Source organism: Heterocephalus glaber, unplaced genomic scaffold (genome assembly GCF_053883595.1).
Source record: "Heterocephalus glaber isolate CG9 unplaced genomic scaffold, H.glaber_assembly_v1.0 deba00001550, whole genome shotgun sequence".
In the NCBI taxonomy this organism is placed as follows: Eukaryota; Metazoa; Chordata; class Mammalia; order Rodentia; family Bathyergidae; genus Heterocephalus; species Heterocephalus glaber.
Window position 1 is genome coordinate 5,083,600 of NW_028258343.1, and position 21,112 is coordinate 5,104,711.

The 21,112-nt window shown below is 35.7% G+C and overlaps 1 protein-coding gene across 1 annotated transcript in view; it reads right to left on the reverse strand.

The window, feature by feature from the left end:
• The window catches only part of Txlnb (taxilin beta), a 47,292-nt gene that overhangs the window by 18,015 nt on the left and 8,165 nt on the right, over nucleotides 1–21,112 (reverse strand). The window contains exons 3-5 of the mRNA XM_013072622.3: nucleotides 20,743–20,834; nucleotides 14,323–14,493; nucleotides 2,266–2,460 (exon numbers count right to left, since the gene is read on the reverse strand). Coding sequence (XP_012928076.1) covers nucleotides 2,266–2,460; nucleotides 14,323–14,493; nucleotides 20,743–20,834 — 458 coding nt within the window. The remainder of the gene's footprint in view (nucleotides 1–2,265; nucleotides 2,461–14,322; nucleotides 14,494–20,742; nucleotides 20,835–21,112) is intronic.

The following is a 21,112-nucleotide window of genomic DNA, read 5'->3' on the forward strand; positions in this document are numbered from 1 at the left end:
GGAAGCACCTTCCATGTCCATCAGTAGATGAATAGATACAGAAAATGTGGTATATTTAACACAATATGGAGTACTAATCAGCAATCAACAAGGATAAATTTGAATCATTTTTAGGAAAATGGATGCATCTTGAGACCATAATGTTAAGTGAAATATATTAGACACAAGCATAAATATCACATTGTTTTTCTTATATGAGAAACCCAAAGTATAAATAATTTAAAGAGCAAAATAAAAGACAGATAATATGAAAGAAGGAGATAAACCCCTCACAAATGGGAAGAGGAACTAGAAATGGAAGGGTGAAGAAAGAGAGGGGAAGGGAAATTAAAAAACTAAAATGTGCTATGTATATGTACCAATTCCCCACAATGAATGTAATTGTTGTGTATGGCAAATATGTACAAAGAAATTCTGTCCTTGGGCTTTACATGGAATCAACCCTAGGAATATGTAAGTAGTGTATCAGGCTATTCCACCTGAGATCTCTCTAAAGAGTGTGAACATTTTCCTTTCATTTCTTCCCTTGTGCTGTAGTGTGAGCCTCCATTCTGGAGTAGGACTGATCCATGTAACAAGATTAAATGGTAGTTTGTAATAACTAAAACTTGGAAACAGCCCAAATGCCCATCAACTGGAGACTGGATAAAGAAAATGTGGTTTTTTTGTAAAATGGAGTACTACTCAGCCATAAAAAATGAGAAATTAAAGACATTTATAGCTAAGTGGATGCACATTGAGGTGATACTCTTAAGTGAAATAAATAGGACACACATGAATAAATACCGAATAGTTTCTCTCGTGTGAGAAACTGAAAATGTAAATAAGGACTAAATATATAATAGGTACTGTGAAATAGGAAGAAAAGGGGCAAAGGGGAAGGAAGTGGGAGGTCTAGGGGAAAGGATAGAAGGGAATGGGATTAATATGAGAAAATGGAAAAATAGGAACAAAATCTTTGTAAATAGGGAGGACTGGAGGGGTTGAAGGGAGGGCTGGGCAAGGGTGAAAAATAAGAACCAAGAGAGACTATGTAAAGGTGCAAATTTCCAATGATGAATGTCATTATATTGTATACCTAAAATGTGCCAATGATTAGAATGAATAATTGATAATGTAAAACAGGAAGAAAAGGTCCAAAGGGATAGGGGTAGTGGGAGAGGCAGGGGAAAGGAAAGAAGGGAAAGGAAAAATGATGAGAAATGGAAAAAATGGAAATAAAGTCTTTGTAAATAGGGAAGGGTGGAGGGCGTGAAGGGAGGGCTAGGAAGGGGGAAAAAATAAGAACCAAGATGCATTATGTAAAGGTACAATTCCCAATGAGAAATGTAATTGTGTTGTATACCTACAATGGACCAATAAAAGAATTAAAAAAAAAAAAAAGATTAAGTGGTAGTATGGCATTTTGAGTTTCTGTGAGGAACTGCCTGATTTACCTAACTGCTGTGACCATATGGTACTGGCTCAGTCTTCTTGATAAAATCCTAGGACATTTCCAACAGAGCCACTTAACTATGTTATTTTATATTTTAAGGCAGAGATGTAAAATTTGAGTGAGATGGGGAAAGAAATATATCATAGTCCTGAGGGATATCTGGGGTATTAAAACATGTTAAGCATTAAAGTATAATTTGGAGGTCACAGAAGACCCTTATTGTCTGTCTATTGTAAACTACCCACAGCAAAAGTGACTGTGAGTGATTTGATTTCAGAGCCTCTGCTCCCCATATATAAAATGTGGAAAATACAGCACTTTCAAGTTCATAAGGAAGTTGAGACAAATAAATGGTATATTGTGTACAAAGTACAGTACTTAGCATAATACCCGATACAAACTAAGCATAAAATAGATATCATTGTTATAATTATTACATTAACACTTTTGACTTATAAGCTATGTAGACTACAGATCCTTAATTAGATTACATGGTAATTTTAAAAAAGAGAATGTGGATTATTTTTTGGCAACATTGAAAAGATTTTTTTAAAGGGCCGAGAAGTATTGTTTTCAAGGATAACTGAGTTCATACCACTATTTACTGCCTTTACTTTGCAGTGACACCAGGTTTGAAGAAATCCCTTAGGACTTCTAGCCAGATATTTTGTACTACCATCTGTCTTTATTTTGGCTAGCAAAAGAAATTCAGTCCTAACAATCAGTTTTAAGAGTTGTGCATAACTTTTTTATTAATTGAGTTCCCCAACTTCACAACCCAGATCCAGATCTATATATAGCAATTTGAAGCTCTTTGATGTGGTTCTCACCTCCTCTCTGAGCTCATACTGATCAATGATGCTTTTCAGTTTTTCTGCGAGTTCTGTGTTCTCCTGACAGAGCTTCATATTTCGCTCACTCTGCTGCTCTATCTGGGCCTGGATATCTGTCAGAGTAGTCTGGAAATGACTTGTGATCTCCTTTCTTTTCTCTTCTTCCTCACGTGCCCGCTGGAGGGTTTCCTCCTGTGGATAAAAAACAAAATATTTTGTTAGGCTTTGAAGTTTAAAGGATCCCCAGGTTTGGACAACTCAGGATGAGATCACCAAAAGGAGGTTAGTGAGATATTTTTTTTTCTCAGTTCTCTAAAGCTTAAAGTTGCTCAGTCCCGAAGTAAATGTATAAGCAAAGGTTTCAGCTGTGAGAACATAGGCACTCAGAGCAGGTGCTATGAGGACCTTGAATTTGATCTTGGTGATGAATAGGCATGTTTTAAAGATGATAGGTCTCTTGCTGAGTGAATGAACTGCAGTGATTTCTGACAAATACGTAGTCACATGGTTTTACTCTCCTGGTTGTGGCCTGAATAAAAGCTACTCAGCTTTACTGATTGATGGGTCAGATCATGGATTTCTTTGAATTTATACTAGAAGACTGATAGATGTAATACTCCTTTTAAAAAATTATGGCATTTTAACCACATAATTGTGTTGGTCAAGTTTTGTAAATATAAATGATTACAATATAAACTGTCTCTTAGTAAGAAAAAAATACTTTTATCAGAAAGTTTAATAAAGGAAACGAAGATAAGTATAGATCAATAAAAGCTATTCAAAAATATAAAAGGAAACCTTTTCAAATATACTGGATATTTTATTTCTGGGAGAATCACTAGGGTAATTGAAATATTCAGTGTAAATTTTGAATTTGAAAGTACTATTGAGTTTCAAATCTCTTTAATGCTAAAATGAAACATCTAATTTTCCTTCGTTACCCTTTGTTAGCATGGAAGAATTGGAAATTAACTTTTATATTATTTCTGTTCTTTTTTCTCCTAAATCAAAACTCTCCATTCATTACTAACCACTAACAGTGTGCCCAGATTTCCTATCTGTATTGAGAATTGTTTGCTTTGTAATTGTTCTTCTCATTCTTTCAGCCTAAAAGGATTTGATCTTGCTACATTATACCAAAGATAGAGACACACTGCTGACAAATGATGCAGACATTTTAACACTCCTTTCAGTTCTGATTAATTGTTAATATGAAAGCTTGCTTCATTATTGACAAGTAAAATTATACTGCATTTTGTTGCCTCCCAAGTTCAAGTTATGTAACAAGATTTTTTTAAAGAAATAATTACAACAGAAGTAATTGCACAAATTTTTATTATGATAGAATAATGTGATCAAAATAAAAATTGAGGGTGAAAATATGTATTCTGGAAATATCATTGGGTTTCATTTTTCCTATACAATATTAATATATTTTCTAACTCTAATGTGGCCATGAGAATCATAATTTATTCATTTGTAAACCTTTACTGGCAACAACTTCCCAGGGATAGTGTAGATGATATCTGCATTTCCTAACCTGAAGAAATTAACTATTTAAGGTATTATTTCCCTAAATTTTGAATACTAGAGCTACTCTATATATTTTATTAAAATGATGGCTGTCAGTTAAGAGCAACTGAATATACACATAATAGTGATTGTTACTTCACTTTTTTTGATATTTTAGAAGTCAAAGTCTGAATTATAGAATTACAGAGCATGATCTGAATTTATTTGCATTTATAAATATTCTATCCATGGGTGAATGAGCAAAGAAGAGAACTATTCTATACTACCCAGAAAAATTTAAGCTTTTCCCAGAAGCTGGCCACTGAAAGAAGGTACATATGTTAGGATGACATTAAACATGCAGACCACATAGCACCCAGTTTTGGCCCACAAAATAGCATCTTACATTTTTCATTATATTGCTCTTCAATGTGATACAAATAAATCTAGCACACTTTTTAAAAATTGGAGTTCATTGATAAAGAATTTGTAATCAATCATTTGGACAGAGTCGGATAAAATTCAAAGTGAAAATTAGTAATACAAATAGGATTGAGAGATGAAGCCTCAAAAAAACTTTGCAAGCATCATTGTGCATCTTAGAACTGGTGCTGTGCCTGAAACACATAATCCATAGATATTTAGATAATGTTTACTTAATGAATCAATAAATTAATATATGTACCAATATATGAGTAGCTTGGACTAGATGATTTCTATAGTCCTTTCCACATTAAAATTTTGTGCAATACTGATAACAGATGCTACTAATTTCTTAATCAAATCATGTTCCCTGAGATATTTACTCATCTTTTAAAAAATATTATTTTATTGGTACATAATTTTAGGTGTACAATAAAATGCCATTCATCATTGGAAATTTTCACCTTTACATAATCTCTCTTGGTTCTTATTTTTCACCCTTCCCCTGCCCTCCCTTCAACCCCTCCATCCCTCCCTATTTACAAAGACTTTGTTTCCATTTTTTCATTTTCTCTCATTAATTCCGTTCCCTTCTTTTCTTTCCCTACCCCTCCCACTTCCCCTTCCCCTTTGGCCCTTTTCTTCCTATTTCACATTATCTATTATACCTTTTAGTCCTTATTTACACTTTCAGTTTCACACACTAGAGAAACTATTTGGTATTTACACATGTGTGTCCTATTTATTTCACTTAAGAGTATTGCCTCAATGTGCATCCATTTAACTATAAATGTCTCTAATTTCTCATTTTTTATGGCTGAGTAGTACTCAGTTTTATTTAAAAAAAACTACATTTTCTTTATCCAGTCTCCAGTTAATGGGCAATTGGGCTGCTTCCAATTACAAATTGTGCTGCTATGAACATGGGTGTACATATATCACTGTGGTATGATTCTTTTAATTCTTTGGGGAAGATCCCCAGCAGGGGAATAGCTGGGTCAAATGGGACTTCCAGTCCTAATTCTTTGAGGTATCTCCATACTGATTTCCACAGTGCTTGCACCACTCTACACAACCACCAGCAGTGGAGCAGGGTTCCTCTTTCCCCACAGCCCCGCCAGCATTTGTTATTGGTTGATTTCATGATAGCAGCCATTCTTTCTGGGGTGAGGTGGAATCTCAGCGTTGTTTTTTTTTGTTTGTTTGTTTTTTGTTTTTTGGTACCGGGGAATGAGGTCGGGTCCTCTTGCTTGTGAGGCAAGTGGCAGAATCATTGAGCTAAATCCCTGGCCCTCAGTGTTGTTTTCATTTGCATCTCTCAAATGACCAGTGCTGTTGAACGTTTTTTCATGTGTTTATTTGCTATTTCTACTTCTTTGTCTGAGAAATGTCTGTTCATTTCAGATGCCCATTTTTGGACTGGGTCTTTATATTTGGGAGGTCTGAGTTTTTAAAGTTCTTTATAGATTCTAGATAGTAGACCTTTGTCTGAGGAACAGCAGGTGAAGATTTTTTTCCCACATTGTGGGTTGTCTCTTCACACTGCTGGTGGTTTCTCTTGCTGTGCAGAAGCTTTTTAATAAGATGAGATCCCACCTGTTGATTGTTTGTGCTAGTTCACGGGCAACTGAGGTTTTGTTAATAAAATCTTTTCCTACACCAGTGTCTTCAAGAGTTCTGCCTAACCTCTGTTCCAGCTGGTTCAGCGTTTCAGTTTTAATATTTAGATCTTTAATCTATTTCAATTTTAGTTTAGTGCATGATGAGAGATATAGGTCTAGTTTTAATCTTTGACAAGTTGAAACCCAACTTTTCCAGCACCATTTATTAAAGAGACTATCTTTGTTCCAGTGAGGTGTTTGGCTCCTTTATTGAAGATGAGGTGGCTGAGTGTGTCTGGCATTGTTTCTGCATCTTCTAATCTGTTCCACTGGTCCTCAGGTCTGTTTCTTTGCCAGTACAATGCTGTTTTTATCACAGTAGCTTTGTACTACAGTTTCAAGTTGGGGATTGTGATACCCCCTGCCATGTCTCTGTTGCCTAGAATTGCTTTTGGTATTCTGGGTCTCTTCTCGTGCCAAATGAACTTTTGGATTGTTTTGTCAAGGTCCATGAAATATGCTGCTGGGATTTCAATTGGGTTTGCATTGAGTCTATATAGCAATTTTGGAAGTATGGCCATTTTCACTATGTTGATCCTTCCTACCCAGGAGCAAGGGATGTCTTTCCATTTTCTGATATCATCTTCAATCTCTCTTTTCAGAGTGCTAGAGTTTTCAGAGAAGAGCTCTTTGATTTCTTTTGTTAGGTTGATTCCTAGGTATTTCAGTTTTTTGAATGCTATTGTGCAAGGAATTGTTTGCCCTATTTCTCTCTCAATGAGTCTGTTGTTCATGGGGAGGAAAGCGATTGATTTTTGTGTGTTGACCTTGTAACCAGCTACTTTACTGAATTTGGTTATTAAGTCTAGAAGACTTTTGGTGGACTTCTTGGGGCCTTCTATATAGAGTATCATGTCATCTGCAAATAATGACAATTTGACTTCTTCATTTCTTATCTTTATTCCTTTTATTTCTTTCTCTTGTCTAATTGCCATGGCTCATGTTTCCAAAACTATATTGAACAGGAGTGGTGATAGTGGATATCCTTGTCTCATTCCTGATTTTAGTGTGAAGGATTTCAGTTTTTGACCTTTTAGTATGATATTAGCTGTTGGTTTTTCATAGATGGCTTTTATCAGATTGAGGTAGAGACCGTCTATTCCAATTTTTTGTAGAGTTTTTGTCATAAATGCATGTTAGATTTTGTCAAATGCTTTTTCTGCATCTGTGGAGATAATCATATGGTTTTTGTCCTTGGCTCTATTGATATAGTGTATTACATTGATTGATTTGTGTATGTTGAACCATCTGTGCATCCCTGGAATGAATCCCATTTGGTCAGGGTGTATGATCTTCTTGATGATCTTCTGCATTCTATTTGCCAGAATCTTATTAAGGCTTTTTGCATCTATGTTCATTAGTGAGATTGGCCTATAGTTCTCCTTTTCGGTTGGGTCTTTCTCTGCTTTGGTGATCAAAGTGATGCTTGCTTCCAGAAATGAATTTGGGAGTATTGCTTCCCTTTCAATTTCATTGAAAAGTTTAAACAGTAGTTGCAGTAGTTCCTCTCTAAATGTCTTGAAGAATTCAGAATTCAACAGTGAAGCCATCAAGACCTGGGCTTTTCTTAGTTGGTAAGTTTTTAATTATGTTTTCAATTTCATTGATTGATATTGGGTTTTTTAGAAATTTTAGGTCTTCTTCATTCACCTTTGGTAATTCATACATATCTAGAAATCTGTCCATTTCTTCTGTGTTTTCCATCTTATTGGTGTATAGGTTCTCCAAGTAGGTATTAATGATCTTCTGGATTTCTGCTGTGTCCGTTGTAGTTTCACCCATTACATTCCTACTTGCATGGATTTGGGCCTTTTCTTTCCTTTTTCTGACAAGGTTGGCTAAGGGTTTGTGAATTTTGTTTATTCTTTTGAAGAACCAAATCTTGACTTCATTGATTTTTTTGTATCATTCTCTTAGTCTCTATTGCATTGCTTTCTGCTCTGATCTTTATAATTTCCTCCCTTGTATGAACTTTGTGTTTGTCCTGCTCTTCTTTTTCTAGAAGCTTGAGGTTCAGCATCAGGTTGTTTAATTGGGCTTGCTCTGTTTTCCTAATATGAGTATTCAGTGCTATGAATTTCCCTTGTAAGCCTTTCATTTTGTCCCATAGATTCCAATATTTTGTATTGTCACTGTCATTTAATTGAAGGAACTGTCTGATTTCTTCTTTAATTTCCTCTGTGACCCATTGATTATTCAGAAGTGTGTTGTTTAATTTCCACGTGTTTATGAAATTTTTATGGTTTCTTTTGCTATTGATCTCCAATTTCATTGCATTATGATCTGATAATATACAGGGAATAACTTCAATTCCTTTGCACATTCTTAAACATGTTCTATGAGTGAGTATGTGGTCTATTTTGGAGAATAACCTGTGTGCAGCTGAAAAGAATGTGTATTCTGATTTTGTGGGGTGGAAGACTCTGTAAACATCTGTTAAGTTCATTTGTTCAAGAGTTCGATTGAGTTCTAGTATTTCATTACTAATTTTTTGTCTAGTTGATCTATCTATTTGTGACAGTGGGATATTGAGGTCCCCCACTACTATTGTATTAGTGCATATATGACTTTTCATGTCTGTTAGTATTTGTTTTATATAGTTGGGCACACTAGTGTTTAGTGCATATATATTTATGATTATCATCTCTTCCTGTTGGATTGTTCCCTTTATAAGGATGTAACGTCCTTCTTTGTCTCTCTTAATCAGTGTGGGTTTGAAATCCACTTGATGTGCAAAGAGAGTAGCTACTTCTGCTTTTTTTTGGGTTCCCGTTGCATGGAGTATTGTTTTCCACCCTTTAACTTTCAGTCGATGAGTTTCATTTTGAGTTAAGTGTGTTTCTTGTATGCAGCATATTGTTGGATTTTGCTTCTTGACCCATTCTGCCGGTCTATTTCTTTTGATTGGTGAATTGAGACCATTAACATTGATGGGTATAACTGATACATATTGACTTATCATTGTCATGACTTTTTCTTTTTGTTGGAGGCTTCCCCTTTACATTTAATTTCTTGTCATGCCAGATGGGTTCATTCTGCTTTGCTTCCTGGGGTTGTGATCCTCATTTTCTTTTCCTAGGATATTGTGTAAAATTTTTTGGAGTGCTGGTTTGGTATTCATGAAGTTCCTCAGGTGGTCTTTGTCATGAAAGTATCTTATTTCTCCATCAATTTTGAAAGATAGTTTTGCAGGGTACATCAATCTGGGTTGGAGGCTGTTTTCCTTTAGGGCTTGGAATATGTCACTCCAAGCTCTTCTTACCTTGAGGGTTTGCATTGAAAAGTCTGCTGTGATTCTGATGGGCTTTCCTTTGTATGTGATTTGTTTCTTTTCTCTAACTGCTTGTAGAACTTTGTTCTTCTGTTGAGTTTCTGGAATCTTAACAATTATATGCCTATGTGTAAATTTTTTTTCATCAAAGCTATTTGGAGTCCTATATGCCTCACTTATCTGTATGTCAAGTTCCTTATCCCTGCTTGGGAAGTTTTCTGCCATCACTTCTGTGAACAGATTTTTTATGTCATCTGCACTCTCTCCTGTTTCTTTGTTGACTCCAATCAGTCTTGTGTTACTCTTCTTTGCATCATGCAGCAGGCTGCTGGATTGATTTCTCATGGTCCCTTACAATTTTGAAGTAATTTTTCTTTTCCTGGTCACTAATTGCAATCTTATCTTCTATATCTGAAATTCTGTCCTCACATTGGCTCATTCTGCTGTGTAGACTTTCAATGGAGTTTTTAATCTCCTGGAAATCTATTTGCATCTGTTTAATGGATTTCTTTTGTTTCCTGTGTTTGGATTCCATCATGTTCCTGAGCTCCTCTCTAGATTTATTAATCATGTCTAGCACTATGAGCACAATCTCTGCTGTTATATGAGAAATTATTTCTGATTTCATTTTTCCCAAATCCTCTTTTGGTGCCAGTTCAGGGAGTCCAGGTGGTTGAGTATCAGAGTGTTCCCTCTCATTTCCCTTGGGGTTGCTGTAGGTGATCTGGAAGTCTGGTTTTGAGACTTGTTTATATGTCTTCTCATTTTGATAGGGGGTTGGGGGGCAGGAGGATGTGTGCTGTTGGTGCCCACGTGGCTCACCTCCTCTGTGCTGGGAGTGGTGGTATGGAGGCCCAGAAGCCCCTTCCTCTGTGCTGGAAGCAGTGGTACAGCTGCCTGGAAGCTCCTTGCTGTGCGCTGGGAGTGGTGGTATGGTGGCCTGGAAGACACTTCCTTTGCGCTGGGAGCTGTGGTTTGGCAGCTTACCCATCTTTTTTACTAGGAAGTATTTTTCCAATACAGTTTGAGGCTTAGATTTATTGTTTCAAATATACATACTCTTTTGTGGAAATGAGTACATCTCAGACTTTTGTTGGTCTTTCTAAATTATCCTAAAGTATGGGTTTTTTGTGTGTATGTTTAACTCAATGAAGACAAAGTTTTAATAAAGACTAAAGGAAATATATACAGTTCTAAAAAGATGTGGTTATACATTCTTCTTCTGCGTGATTTCCCTAGCTCTGAGCATGTGAAATTTTAGATTCAGGTACTGAGACATCACTAGTATAGACAAGGAAGCTTATACTAAGTTGACTGTTCCACAGATAACACTATAAAGTTTGGACAAAATGTAAGATACAGCTACTTAAAGGTATTGGAGGGTAAACAAAATCAGAGAGATTCTAGAAGAAAGTTGGCACCTGTATAAAAATGCCTGTTTCCAATTTTTGTTTTTGTTGTTTTTTCTGCTTTTACCTTGAAGAAAGTTGATAATTAGCAGCAGAATGAGAAGGGTAAGCTTTCATAGAAAACCTGCCAACCTAATGTATTTATGGTCTGAAGGAGTAAGAATTCTGGACATTGATAGCTACTGAAAAGTGAGAGGAAGAATCCCAGGATTGTTCAGAGATGGAGAATCCTGGATTCTGTGAATAAACTCTGCCAATCCGAACCACATGTGTGCAGGATATTCAAAGCAACCCAGCTATAGAATAAAAAAACTGAAGTGAGATTTTAGCTGCTGTCCAAGAAGTAAAGTTTGTAGTTTGAATCTGACCAAATTACAGTAATTGGTTAAAAAATTAATATTCTTCAGAGTTTACAGTAGAATCCAAATTCTCCACAACATCAGTCACAATATACAGGATACAACTGATGATGACTAGACATGAAACCAAGAAAAAGTGACCCTTTTCAGAAGACAATCAGAGATGGTGTGTTCTACTATGACCTTGATGTGGGAGTAGCAGAAATTGAAAACAGGTATTATAACAATGACCAATGATGTAAAATAAAATGCTGTCTCAATGGATAAAAATAATCTGAAGCAGGAAGAATAATATATTTAAAAAACAGGTAAACATTATGAAATCTGAAATTTAAATAATCACTGCATGGACTATGAGAAGAATAGAGATGACAGGAAATAATCAGTGAATGTGAAGATAGACCAATAGAAATGATCTAATTTGAAGAGAAAAGAGAAAAAATTGATGAAGAACATAAAAACTCAAAGACCTAGGGGAAAGTATTAAAAGATCTAAAGGACATGGAATTAGAGTCTTAGAAGGGAGAGAGAGAGATGGAGGGAGAGTGAGAGCAGGGGAGAAGAGAGAAAATTTGAAGAAATAATGGCTGAAATTCCTCAAATTTAGTGAAAAACATAGTTACAGATACAAAAGGATCAACAAATGCCAAGTATGTGAAGAAATGTAAAGCAGCTAAGATTCTGAAAACTAAGTATTAATAATGACCTTGATTATAAGCACTAAAGGGAATTCTTCAAGCTGAAGGGCATTGACATCTGACAGAAATCTGAAAGTTTAGAGTAAGTAAAAAGCATCAGGAATGCTAAATATCTGGTAAAGAAAAAGGGCAGTTTTGTCCTTTAATTTTTAAAGGAATACAACATGGTCAGAGTATAAATTATAACATTGTCTTACAGGCTTTATAAATGTATGTGCTTGTATACATAAAACAATCATGGCTTAAAGGTGAGTGAAGTAAATGAACCTATTTAGCTGCATTACTTCTATATATTATATGACGCAGTATTAGCTCTAGGTAGATTTTGAAAAAATAAGAATGTAGATTTTCATCACAGAGCAACCACTAAAGATAATGCAAAGAGGTATAATTTAAAAATCAACAAGATAAACTGTGATTTAAACAATGTTCATATCTCCAAAGGAAGGCAGGAAAAGAACAGAAGGACAGAAAAACAAAGGTGGCAAATACTAAAAAAAAGAAAATAGTGTCTATCATTTTATTCAGTTGCATCAGTGATTACATTATATGTTAGTGGAATAGCACTCCAATTAAAGGAGCAAATGAACAAATGAAAGAAAGTACAACTATATACTATCTATAAAATGTACTTTTTTTTTTTTTTTTGAGACAGGGCCTTACTATGTAGTTCAGGCTGGCCTTGAACTCACTATGTAGCCCAGGCTGGCATTGAGCTTGATGCAATCCTTCTGCCTCAGCCTCCCAAGTGCTGTGATTACCAGTATGTGCCACTGTATCTGGCCTGAAATACACTTTAAAAACTGAGCTTGAAAATAAATGGATGAAAATAGATAGCTGGAAAACAATGAGTCATAAAATAGAGTGGTTATATTGATATCTGATGATATAAATATCAATGTAAAGATTATTGCCAAAGGACATTTCATAGTGATAAAACAGTCAATTGATCAAGAAGACAAAACAGTCATAAATGTATATATACCCAGAATCAGTGCTTCAAAATACATGAAGCAGAAGCTGATAGAGTTAGTTATAAGAAGTAGACAATTCCACAGTTACACTAGGCTTTAAACACTATTGTTCAGTAATTTGACATAAATGATCTAAAGCTAATTGTTACCTATGAAACACTACACCAACATCTGAACAGCATTCTAAGTATACATAAGCTACAAAAATTGAACATTACTTCCAAATAACTCATGGATCAAGGAAAAATTAGAAGAGAAATTAGAAAATAGTTTTATGATTTTGACACTTAAACATATGTCTGGCCTTGGAAAACTTCTAGATTGCTGAGGTTCAGAGTCTTTATGAATAAAGTGGAGATATGAAAGTCTTAAAGGTTGTTTGTGAAAATTAAATCTAGTAACATATGTAAGCACTTAGAAGAACTCCTGGCATAATGATAATACATAATTTCACTGTCAGTAACTACAAACCATTGCTGAGGGCGTGTGGGTATTCTTGCTTGGCCTTCTGACACTTCCATCATTTTGCTTTTGAATGCTGCCCAAAGGTTCCAAGCCATATAATTTTCTCTTTAAATCTCTTTCTCGATACATCTTCTCACTCTATCTGATTTAATTTATATCTCCTCACTATGCTACTGAAATCCAAAAGACTTCCAGAAACCCAGAATACTATCACTTGAATAGATATTTTGAGTGGACTGTGTACTCATCTCCAGGCTCTCATCTAGCCTGTGTTTTGGATGGCCCTTAAGTGCAGTCATTGAAAAGATACTGGAATCCCATCTCCTTAAACGTGTAATTTGAGAATTTGAGTTCTTCACACTGGCTTCCCATTTCCTAGATGCCAAAGGCAATGTGGAACACAAGGAACAATTATCCTTTCTTACTTTTCTATCTAACTCATTGTACAGAGTCAGCACTGATTTCAATTTCTTAAAGTAACTCCTTTTAAACACTTCCAAGTGATGGCTGTCTCACAGGAATATTAGCATCTAATTAATTACTGTTTGTGAAAGCTTTGGGATCTTCTGCAGGAAAGGGTAATGTGGATGCAGACAGTATTATCTTGGAGAGCCCTGCATCATGCTTTATTGAGTGGAGCTAGTGTGTGTGTGTAATCAAATTAACCACACTGTGAGGGGTTTACACTGTAATTAATGAAACCCATGCAGATTGAATGAAGTGATCAGTCTATTATTTTTAGATTGAATAATTAAGTCTGAAGAGCTGCAGTGTTTTTCAAGTAGCTTCTTTTTTAGATGACTATTGACATATGGCTCTCATTCTCACCTTATCATGTCAATTAACTTTGTGCCTATTTATCTCATGTCATGCAGAGTTCATTATAATATATGATATTGAGTTTTTACAAATACTTTAAAGAGAGAACTGTGGACTAACTTCAAAATAGACTCAACATAATGAGAAGGTGTTTTATCAAGGGCCTGTAGTGCATCTAGTACTATGTGGACACCTTATATAATTTTCCCCGGCCATACAAGGACTTCTCAGCCACATTGACATTGATGTACAATGGAGGAAGAAACAAGCTCCGTATATGTGCTGCTGAAGCAAGGACAAGAAACAAGCTCAGGAGGTAAAGTAACTTCTTGAAAGTCACAAGTGAGCGAGTATTTGAACAGTATTTGAACTGCATGCTAAGACTCATACTTTTTCCAGAAGTAGCAGAGGCCTGGGTCTGTGCAGCCTGCGAGAAAGTCTTTCCAAGCTAGGTGGTGCCTACCTTCAGGGTCTTGTTGTGTCTCTGCAGCTCTCTGCACAGACTCTCCAGTTTGCTTCGAGCGAGGATAGCTCTGCTGTGTTCACTTCGTAGCTGGTCCTTTTCTTTCTGGATTTGTACCTGGTTCTTTTGTAGGAGTTTTAACTTCTTTTGCTCAGTGCGATGTTCATCCAGCTAGACATGGGGTTGGAAATGTGAAAGAAAATGGTAGGAATCACTTTGGAGTTGATAGAAAAGGAACAAAACCTAGAGATCACTCTGGTTATTTGGAAACACTTTGCTGATCTCTGTTCTTGTGGAAGTACATGAATGTCTAGTACTTGTAGATAATGGTTTTATAGAATAATACAGGTTTTATATTATTATTAATCATTTTTATTTTTTCGTGGTCCAGAAATATTTTTTCTTGAGTATATCTCATGACACCAGCCAATATAGAAGGACATGTCTCAGAGTCTGGAAACTGCCAGAATTCATAACAATACCTTGCATTCTGGCAATGGTCAGTAGTTTGTCTGCTTGGGTTACATTTCATCCTCCTAATTCTTTCTCAAAACAAGCTTCTAATGCTATTTTTAAAAAATAGGAAAGAGAAAAGCAGCCTCCTGGCAAACCGAAGATGAAGTCATCTATATCATTTTGGGCTTTGGGTGTGGGAAAGGAGGCCAAGAGAAAGTATCTCTCAACCACATAAACACTGAAAGGCAACTATCTGTGCAGTACCCTGCTCCCATGAGCCCTGTCCCCACATCCTCTGTGCCCATGGTGAAGACATTGTGGTGCTTGTTTCTGGCAAACCCAGATAAGTTTTTCTCACACTCCTCCAATAGCCACAACTGAAGTACAAAGGATGGCATGTGAAATGAAACCAATTTGCCCCTGTTCTTTCCATCTAAGGATGCTGACATTTTAGGGTAGCATTGCCAAATAGGACACAGGACACTTGGTTAAATTTAAATTTCAGATAAATAAGGAATTATTTTTTAGTATAAGTATATCCCAAATATTGGATGGGCTATACTTTTACCAAAAATTATTTGCTATTTTTTAAAAATATAAACTTAACTGGGTGTGATGTATTTTTATTTGCTGAATCTGGTAACATTCTTCTGGAATCATAGTCCTTGTGAAGAGAGTGGGAATCAACCTCCAGACCCCTGTAGCAAAAGATTAGCTGATTATAGGAGTATCGGTCTCAGACTGACCATCAGTGTGGCCACATTCGAGCAATAGCATTTTGTCTAGAGCTGTTTTCTCTGCTAGACTCAGTTTTCTTAGTGCCTGAATGATTCTTAAACCAGGAAGGTAGTGTTCCTAACAGTGACCTTGTTGGCTAATAGGAAAAGCCATGGAGAGGCCTTGGGTGCTTTTAGACCCAGGCTACTCTGGTGCCTCACAGAGCCTGATCAAATGGACATTCGTGCCACATAAACCCTGACCTGTGTTTTAGCTTCTCTGTCCCTGAGCTACATGAATAGGACTGCCATAATTTCTTCAGTTCACCTTTTGTTTTATTCCTTTCCTCTCTCCCTCCTGTCACATTGAATTAACCACTATAAGCCCTTGTAAATTGATATGCTATCTTCATACTTGTGCAATTTTTCTTATTATTGGGAATTAATTAGAAAAAAAACAAGAACCAGGTTACTAAAAATATTGATTGAAATTGATATCCTCCTTGGAAAGTCAGTGATCCTTCTTTATATATTTTTCATGCTAAGCTCTTATTCATAGGATAAATGCAGTTCTTTCATTTTGCACTATAGTTATCAGACAGGTAAAATTTCCCATCTTATATTTAGATTTTAAAGGATTATTTACTTCCTTGAAATTTATATATTGTTACTATTGTTATTCCTATTATGGTTTATACTTCATCCTTTGAAGGTTAAATCATGTGCCAAGACTTTTCAACTTCAGTACTGTTAACATATTTTTGGGGTGCATAATTTCTTACTGTGCAATATCCTGTGGATTCTAGGTTGTTTAGTAACCTTGGCCCCTATGTACTATACACCACTACCACCATCCAACCGTAATGTCCAAAAATCTCCAGACAGAGATGCCTGTTGTTCCTTGATTGGCAAAACTGCCTCTGTTTGGGGAACATTGCCTTATGTGGATTTATCTGAGTGTCAGGAGGAAGATAGTCTCTGTGTATATTGTAAGTTGAAAGACAGATGATTTGTGCTTGCTCATTGACCATTTAAAGTTTTAGTTATACTGCAAGATCATACAAATTTAACATTTAGCTATATCTATCTTTCTTTTGCTCTAAAAACTTCTTAACTTTCTGATCTTCTGGTGTGTGTGTGGTTTTATTCAAATAATTCAGACTTAAGTGAATGCATATGAATGCATGGGGCTTCTTAATGAATGAAAGTGAGGATATTGCAACTAAATCAACCTCAGCCAAATGCTGGCTATGATTTAAAAGTGCACTTAGTGGTGGTTTTTCCTGTACAACTGTAATGGGAAGATAGGATCTTATCTGCAGTCTTTCTTGTACTTGCTCTCTTTTCTAAGTAAAATTAATGCCAAGTACTAAATTAGAATTGTATTAATGATGTTATTTTAACTGCATAAAAGTGAGAGAAAATATTTTTCTTACATCATTTCCCAATTCAGTCATGAGATGTCCTTATTTATTAATGAACTTATTTGTATTTATTAATGAATACAATGGCAGATAATATTACAAGATTCAGACTTTGTAAGGATGAGTGAGCTAGAGTGGCAGTTCGATCCACAGCTTTGAAGTTGATGATTTATTCCATTTAACAGTTATATTTCAGGCATTTTCTGTGTTAATATCCAAATCAGTGAGCAGAAAATAGGTTTTTGTCTCCAAGTAAAAATTGAAATTCCTCATTTTTCTTTCCTGAAAAGGAAATGTAAGGGTTCTCTGGGTCAATTTTCTTCTAGTCAGTTTTTCTAGAATTATATTTTGGGCTTTAAAATTTATTATGAGATAAGATATATGTCAAAATATAATAAGTAAGGTTTGAATTGAGTTAGGGTCTCTAGTAAGTAACCTTGGTTAAGAGGGTGAGAGGATACAGAGAGTTCCGAGACTGGGGTGAGTAATCCTGGTTCATGGAGAAGTCTTGGTCAGACTGGAGAACCACTGTAGTGATGCAGCACTGTAAATGGCATCCTGTGCTTGTCTAGAACATTGCTCAGTCCAGCCAAGTATAGCACATGGTGCTGGAAAGTGAATGAGAATGGCCTTGGTATGAATGGGCAAAATGAAGGGCCAAAGGACAGTGTAGAGAATACTAAAAGGAGGCACAATGGATAGGTGAGAATAACATGGAGGAGGGGAAAATGGGGGCCAGATTTTGGGGGAAAATATTTTTGACATCCAAACTTATTTTATGGTATTAAAATTGTTACTATCCATTGCTAAAGAAATTCCAATAAAGTATATACTTGTTTTGTAAATCCTACTATTCTTTTGGCAAGCAGTATAGACATAAAGCTTAAAACTCAAAAAAGCACTCATCCTGTTTGATTTAGTAATCCTATTTCTGGAACTGTTTCTTAACATCATAAAGGAACAAATTTAATGCATGATGACATTCACTGTGGCAGAATGAGGTATAGGAAAAGTGTAGGAGGATTTAAATGTCTCCCAAATTAGTAACTCCACATATATAGCCACTTAATGTATTATGACATAACTTTTTTTTTAGAATCAGCAAAACAGTGAAATAAGTTTAATTTTTAATTTATTAGAACCAGTAAGTGATGATTTTAAAAGCAGAGCTCCCATCAAATCAACACGTAATTCAGAGCAAAAATACATATAAAAAACCCCTAAACCTTAAGGCAGAAGTAAAACATTGTAAAAACAGCATGTCTATTACAGACTGTAGAATGTCAGATTTTTAAGAGATTCACATAGTATTTTATAGCACTACAATGTGTTAATAAAGTCAAAAATATTATCCATTGGTCCAAGATTTTTTAGCCTGTAAAATCCCTCAGCAGCTAATTGAAGAAATTTTGCTGTTAAGTAACAGCTGTCACATAACCAAGTGACCACTTTTTTTATGTCAGAGGAACTAAGGCCAGTAATCTTATTGTTTTCATTTGTAAAGATTTTATAATATTAAATATGAAGTATTACTAGAAATACTTTTAGATTTATCTCCCCATGCTAATTCCCAAAGGATGTATATCACTTCCCTTTAACTCCATTTAAAAATTCTGTGAACTGTTATATCTATTCATTGTAGGCCTATCCTACTGATAATGAAGGCATGAATTATTTACTTTGATAGATTAGAAAAACTGTAGTCAATTACTGCATCTTTTCTGGTCGCTAACTTCCAACTGAAGTCAAAGAAATTTTGCACCTCAACAAGTGAACTTGTACAAGTTTCAATTATGACTGGAACCTGGGCGTGGGAGGCAGGAGGAGTTCATGTTTGTTTGCCTGTTTTCTGGTGCTGGGGACCAAGCAGGCAAGTGCTCTATTACTCAGAGATACTTTCAGCCCAATATTTCATATATAGAGAGAATTAACAGTAGTCCTGAAAAACAGAGTTAACAACCTTAAATTTCCTTCTTGATCAACACCTTTTGTTTTTGGGGCATGGAATAAGATGTAAAAGTGCTTTAATCAGAAAAAAAGGATTAACTGGCTTACACGTTCTATTGAATGGTGTATGACACAACTTTTACGAAACATCCTTATGAAGGCTGTAAACTACATAGAAAATGTGTCTCTCATATGGGCCAAGAAAACCGGATATCAACTCCTGTGTATCTTTTAGTAGTAAGTATGAGATACCTCTGCATGCATAGCAGAACTGGAAAGGAATGTTCATAAAACAGTTTGTGTTTTAACTGATGGGATTTGAGATTTTTTTTTAATATACTCAGCACTCTCCTGTCATCATAGTGTGGTTTATGAGATTGATTAAAAATAATTAAAAGGTATTATTGGCAGAGTTAAACAGCTAGTCACTCAGGCTTCAGCTCTATTGCATGACAACAGTGTAACAGAATGTATCAAGATTCAAGAAAGGAAAGAACAGTTAGGAATTGCAGGACTAAAGTCAGAGTGAAAAACAAAACAAGTTACTCACCAAACTCTATCCATTAATTAAATAGGGAAGGTTTGTGAGTCTGAAGTTTATTCAGTTTTGGAGGCCCTCTTTTAAAAATTAAGATAATTAGGTCCAGGGCCTCAGGAGGGTCCCTGCAAGTGAGAGGCTGGAAGTTGGAGCTTCTTTAGCTATAAGACAAATCTACCTGAGTGAGGGCAGACAGCTCAACCAACTGCCTAGAAAAAGTTTCTGGTCTGTGTGGCCTTAAATTTCATTCTCTTGTCACTGCTTCTCTAGAACAAATAAGTTAATTTTTTTTTTAAGGAAAAGAAGCACAAATAAAAGAAGTGTGTTGTCTAGTTTGCCTAGAGGATGCCACATTCCAATTGTGGGTCCTAATCTGTGGGCAGAGTGTAAGTACCTCACACATGCTTTCAGCTCATCTTCATCTCAGCAGCTGTTTGTGAGGGTTTATTGAAACTAGATATGCTATCCACACTAAGCCCTTCTCTTTTCTCCAGATAACCAGTTGTAAAGCACCAAGGAGACAATGCCATTGAAGAACCCTTGGGTGGTTCAGAACAGCTTCCTTTTTTGGGGTAGGGCCTGGCAATGCTGAATATTGAGAGCAAGGCTGCCTGTAGAGAATGCATGGAACTGGACACAAAACAATCCACATAGGACACTTTGCCATTGTAGGGAATGGACCAGATGTGGCAAAAACATGCCATGAACTGAGGCATGTACTCTGCCTTCCTCCCTTTTATAACCCTGAAACCCTTGGTACAAGAATTGAATTAAAATTTAAGATTTGTCTAACAGGGGCTGGGGATTTAGCTCAGTGGTTCGGCTGCCTGCCTCACAAGTGCAAGGTCCTGAGTTCGATCCCCAGTACCAAAAAAACCAGATTTGTTTAACATTATGTTGAGAATATTTATTTCATTGCAAAGTTAAAGAGAACTTTAAAAATATCCCAATTTTGATTTATTCATACTTCTAGAAGTCTTTCATTCCCAAAATTATATACATAATTGAATATATATTCTAATTCTATTTCCTTTTGCTGTTATTTGTCAGTTTTTCTTTTCTGTAAAAAAATGCTTCTTTTATGAATTCTAGGTTTGGCTTGTTTGAGGTAAACAGCTATGGTTTATATTATATATATGAAAAACTAATAATATCTTTTTTTTTTTTTTTGGCTCTATCTAAAGCCTGAATCTTTCTGACAAAAAAAGTTTAATCAAAGGGCCAGGGATTTAGCTCAATGGTTCCGCTGCCTGCCTCACAAGTGCAAGATTCCGAGTTTGGTTCCCGGTACCATAAAAAAAAAGTTAAAGATCTTACCAAAAAAAGTTAAAGATCTTACCAATTCAGCATACTTCTTGAATAAAAAATCAAGCTTTTCTTCAGGTTTTTGCAGCTTGTTCAGATTCTGCATTAGTAGGTTGGCTTCTTTGCCTTTAAAAAAGACATTAAAAATATTGAATTTGTAGTCAAGTGATACGGGCTGGTATCTCTGATTGACCACATGCAAGTTAACTACCAGCCGGGGCCAAGCCACTGACCCATCTGGGTCTCAGATAATCACTTTCTCTTTCCATAGAAAATGATGACACCTACCTTGCAGAGGAAGTGAGGATTAGTTCAGAAGTTTGTAAAAGTGTATAGTACAAGATCAAGTTCATAGTAGACTTCCAGTAAATGTCTGCTATAACAGTAGTCCCCAAATTTTTCAT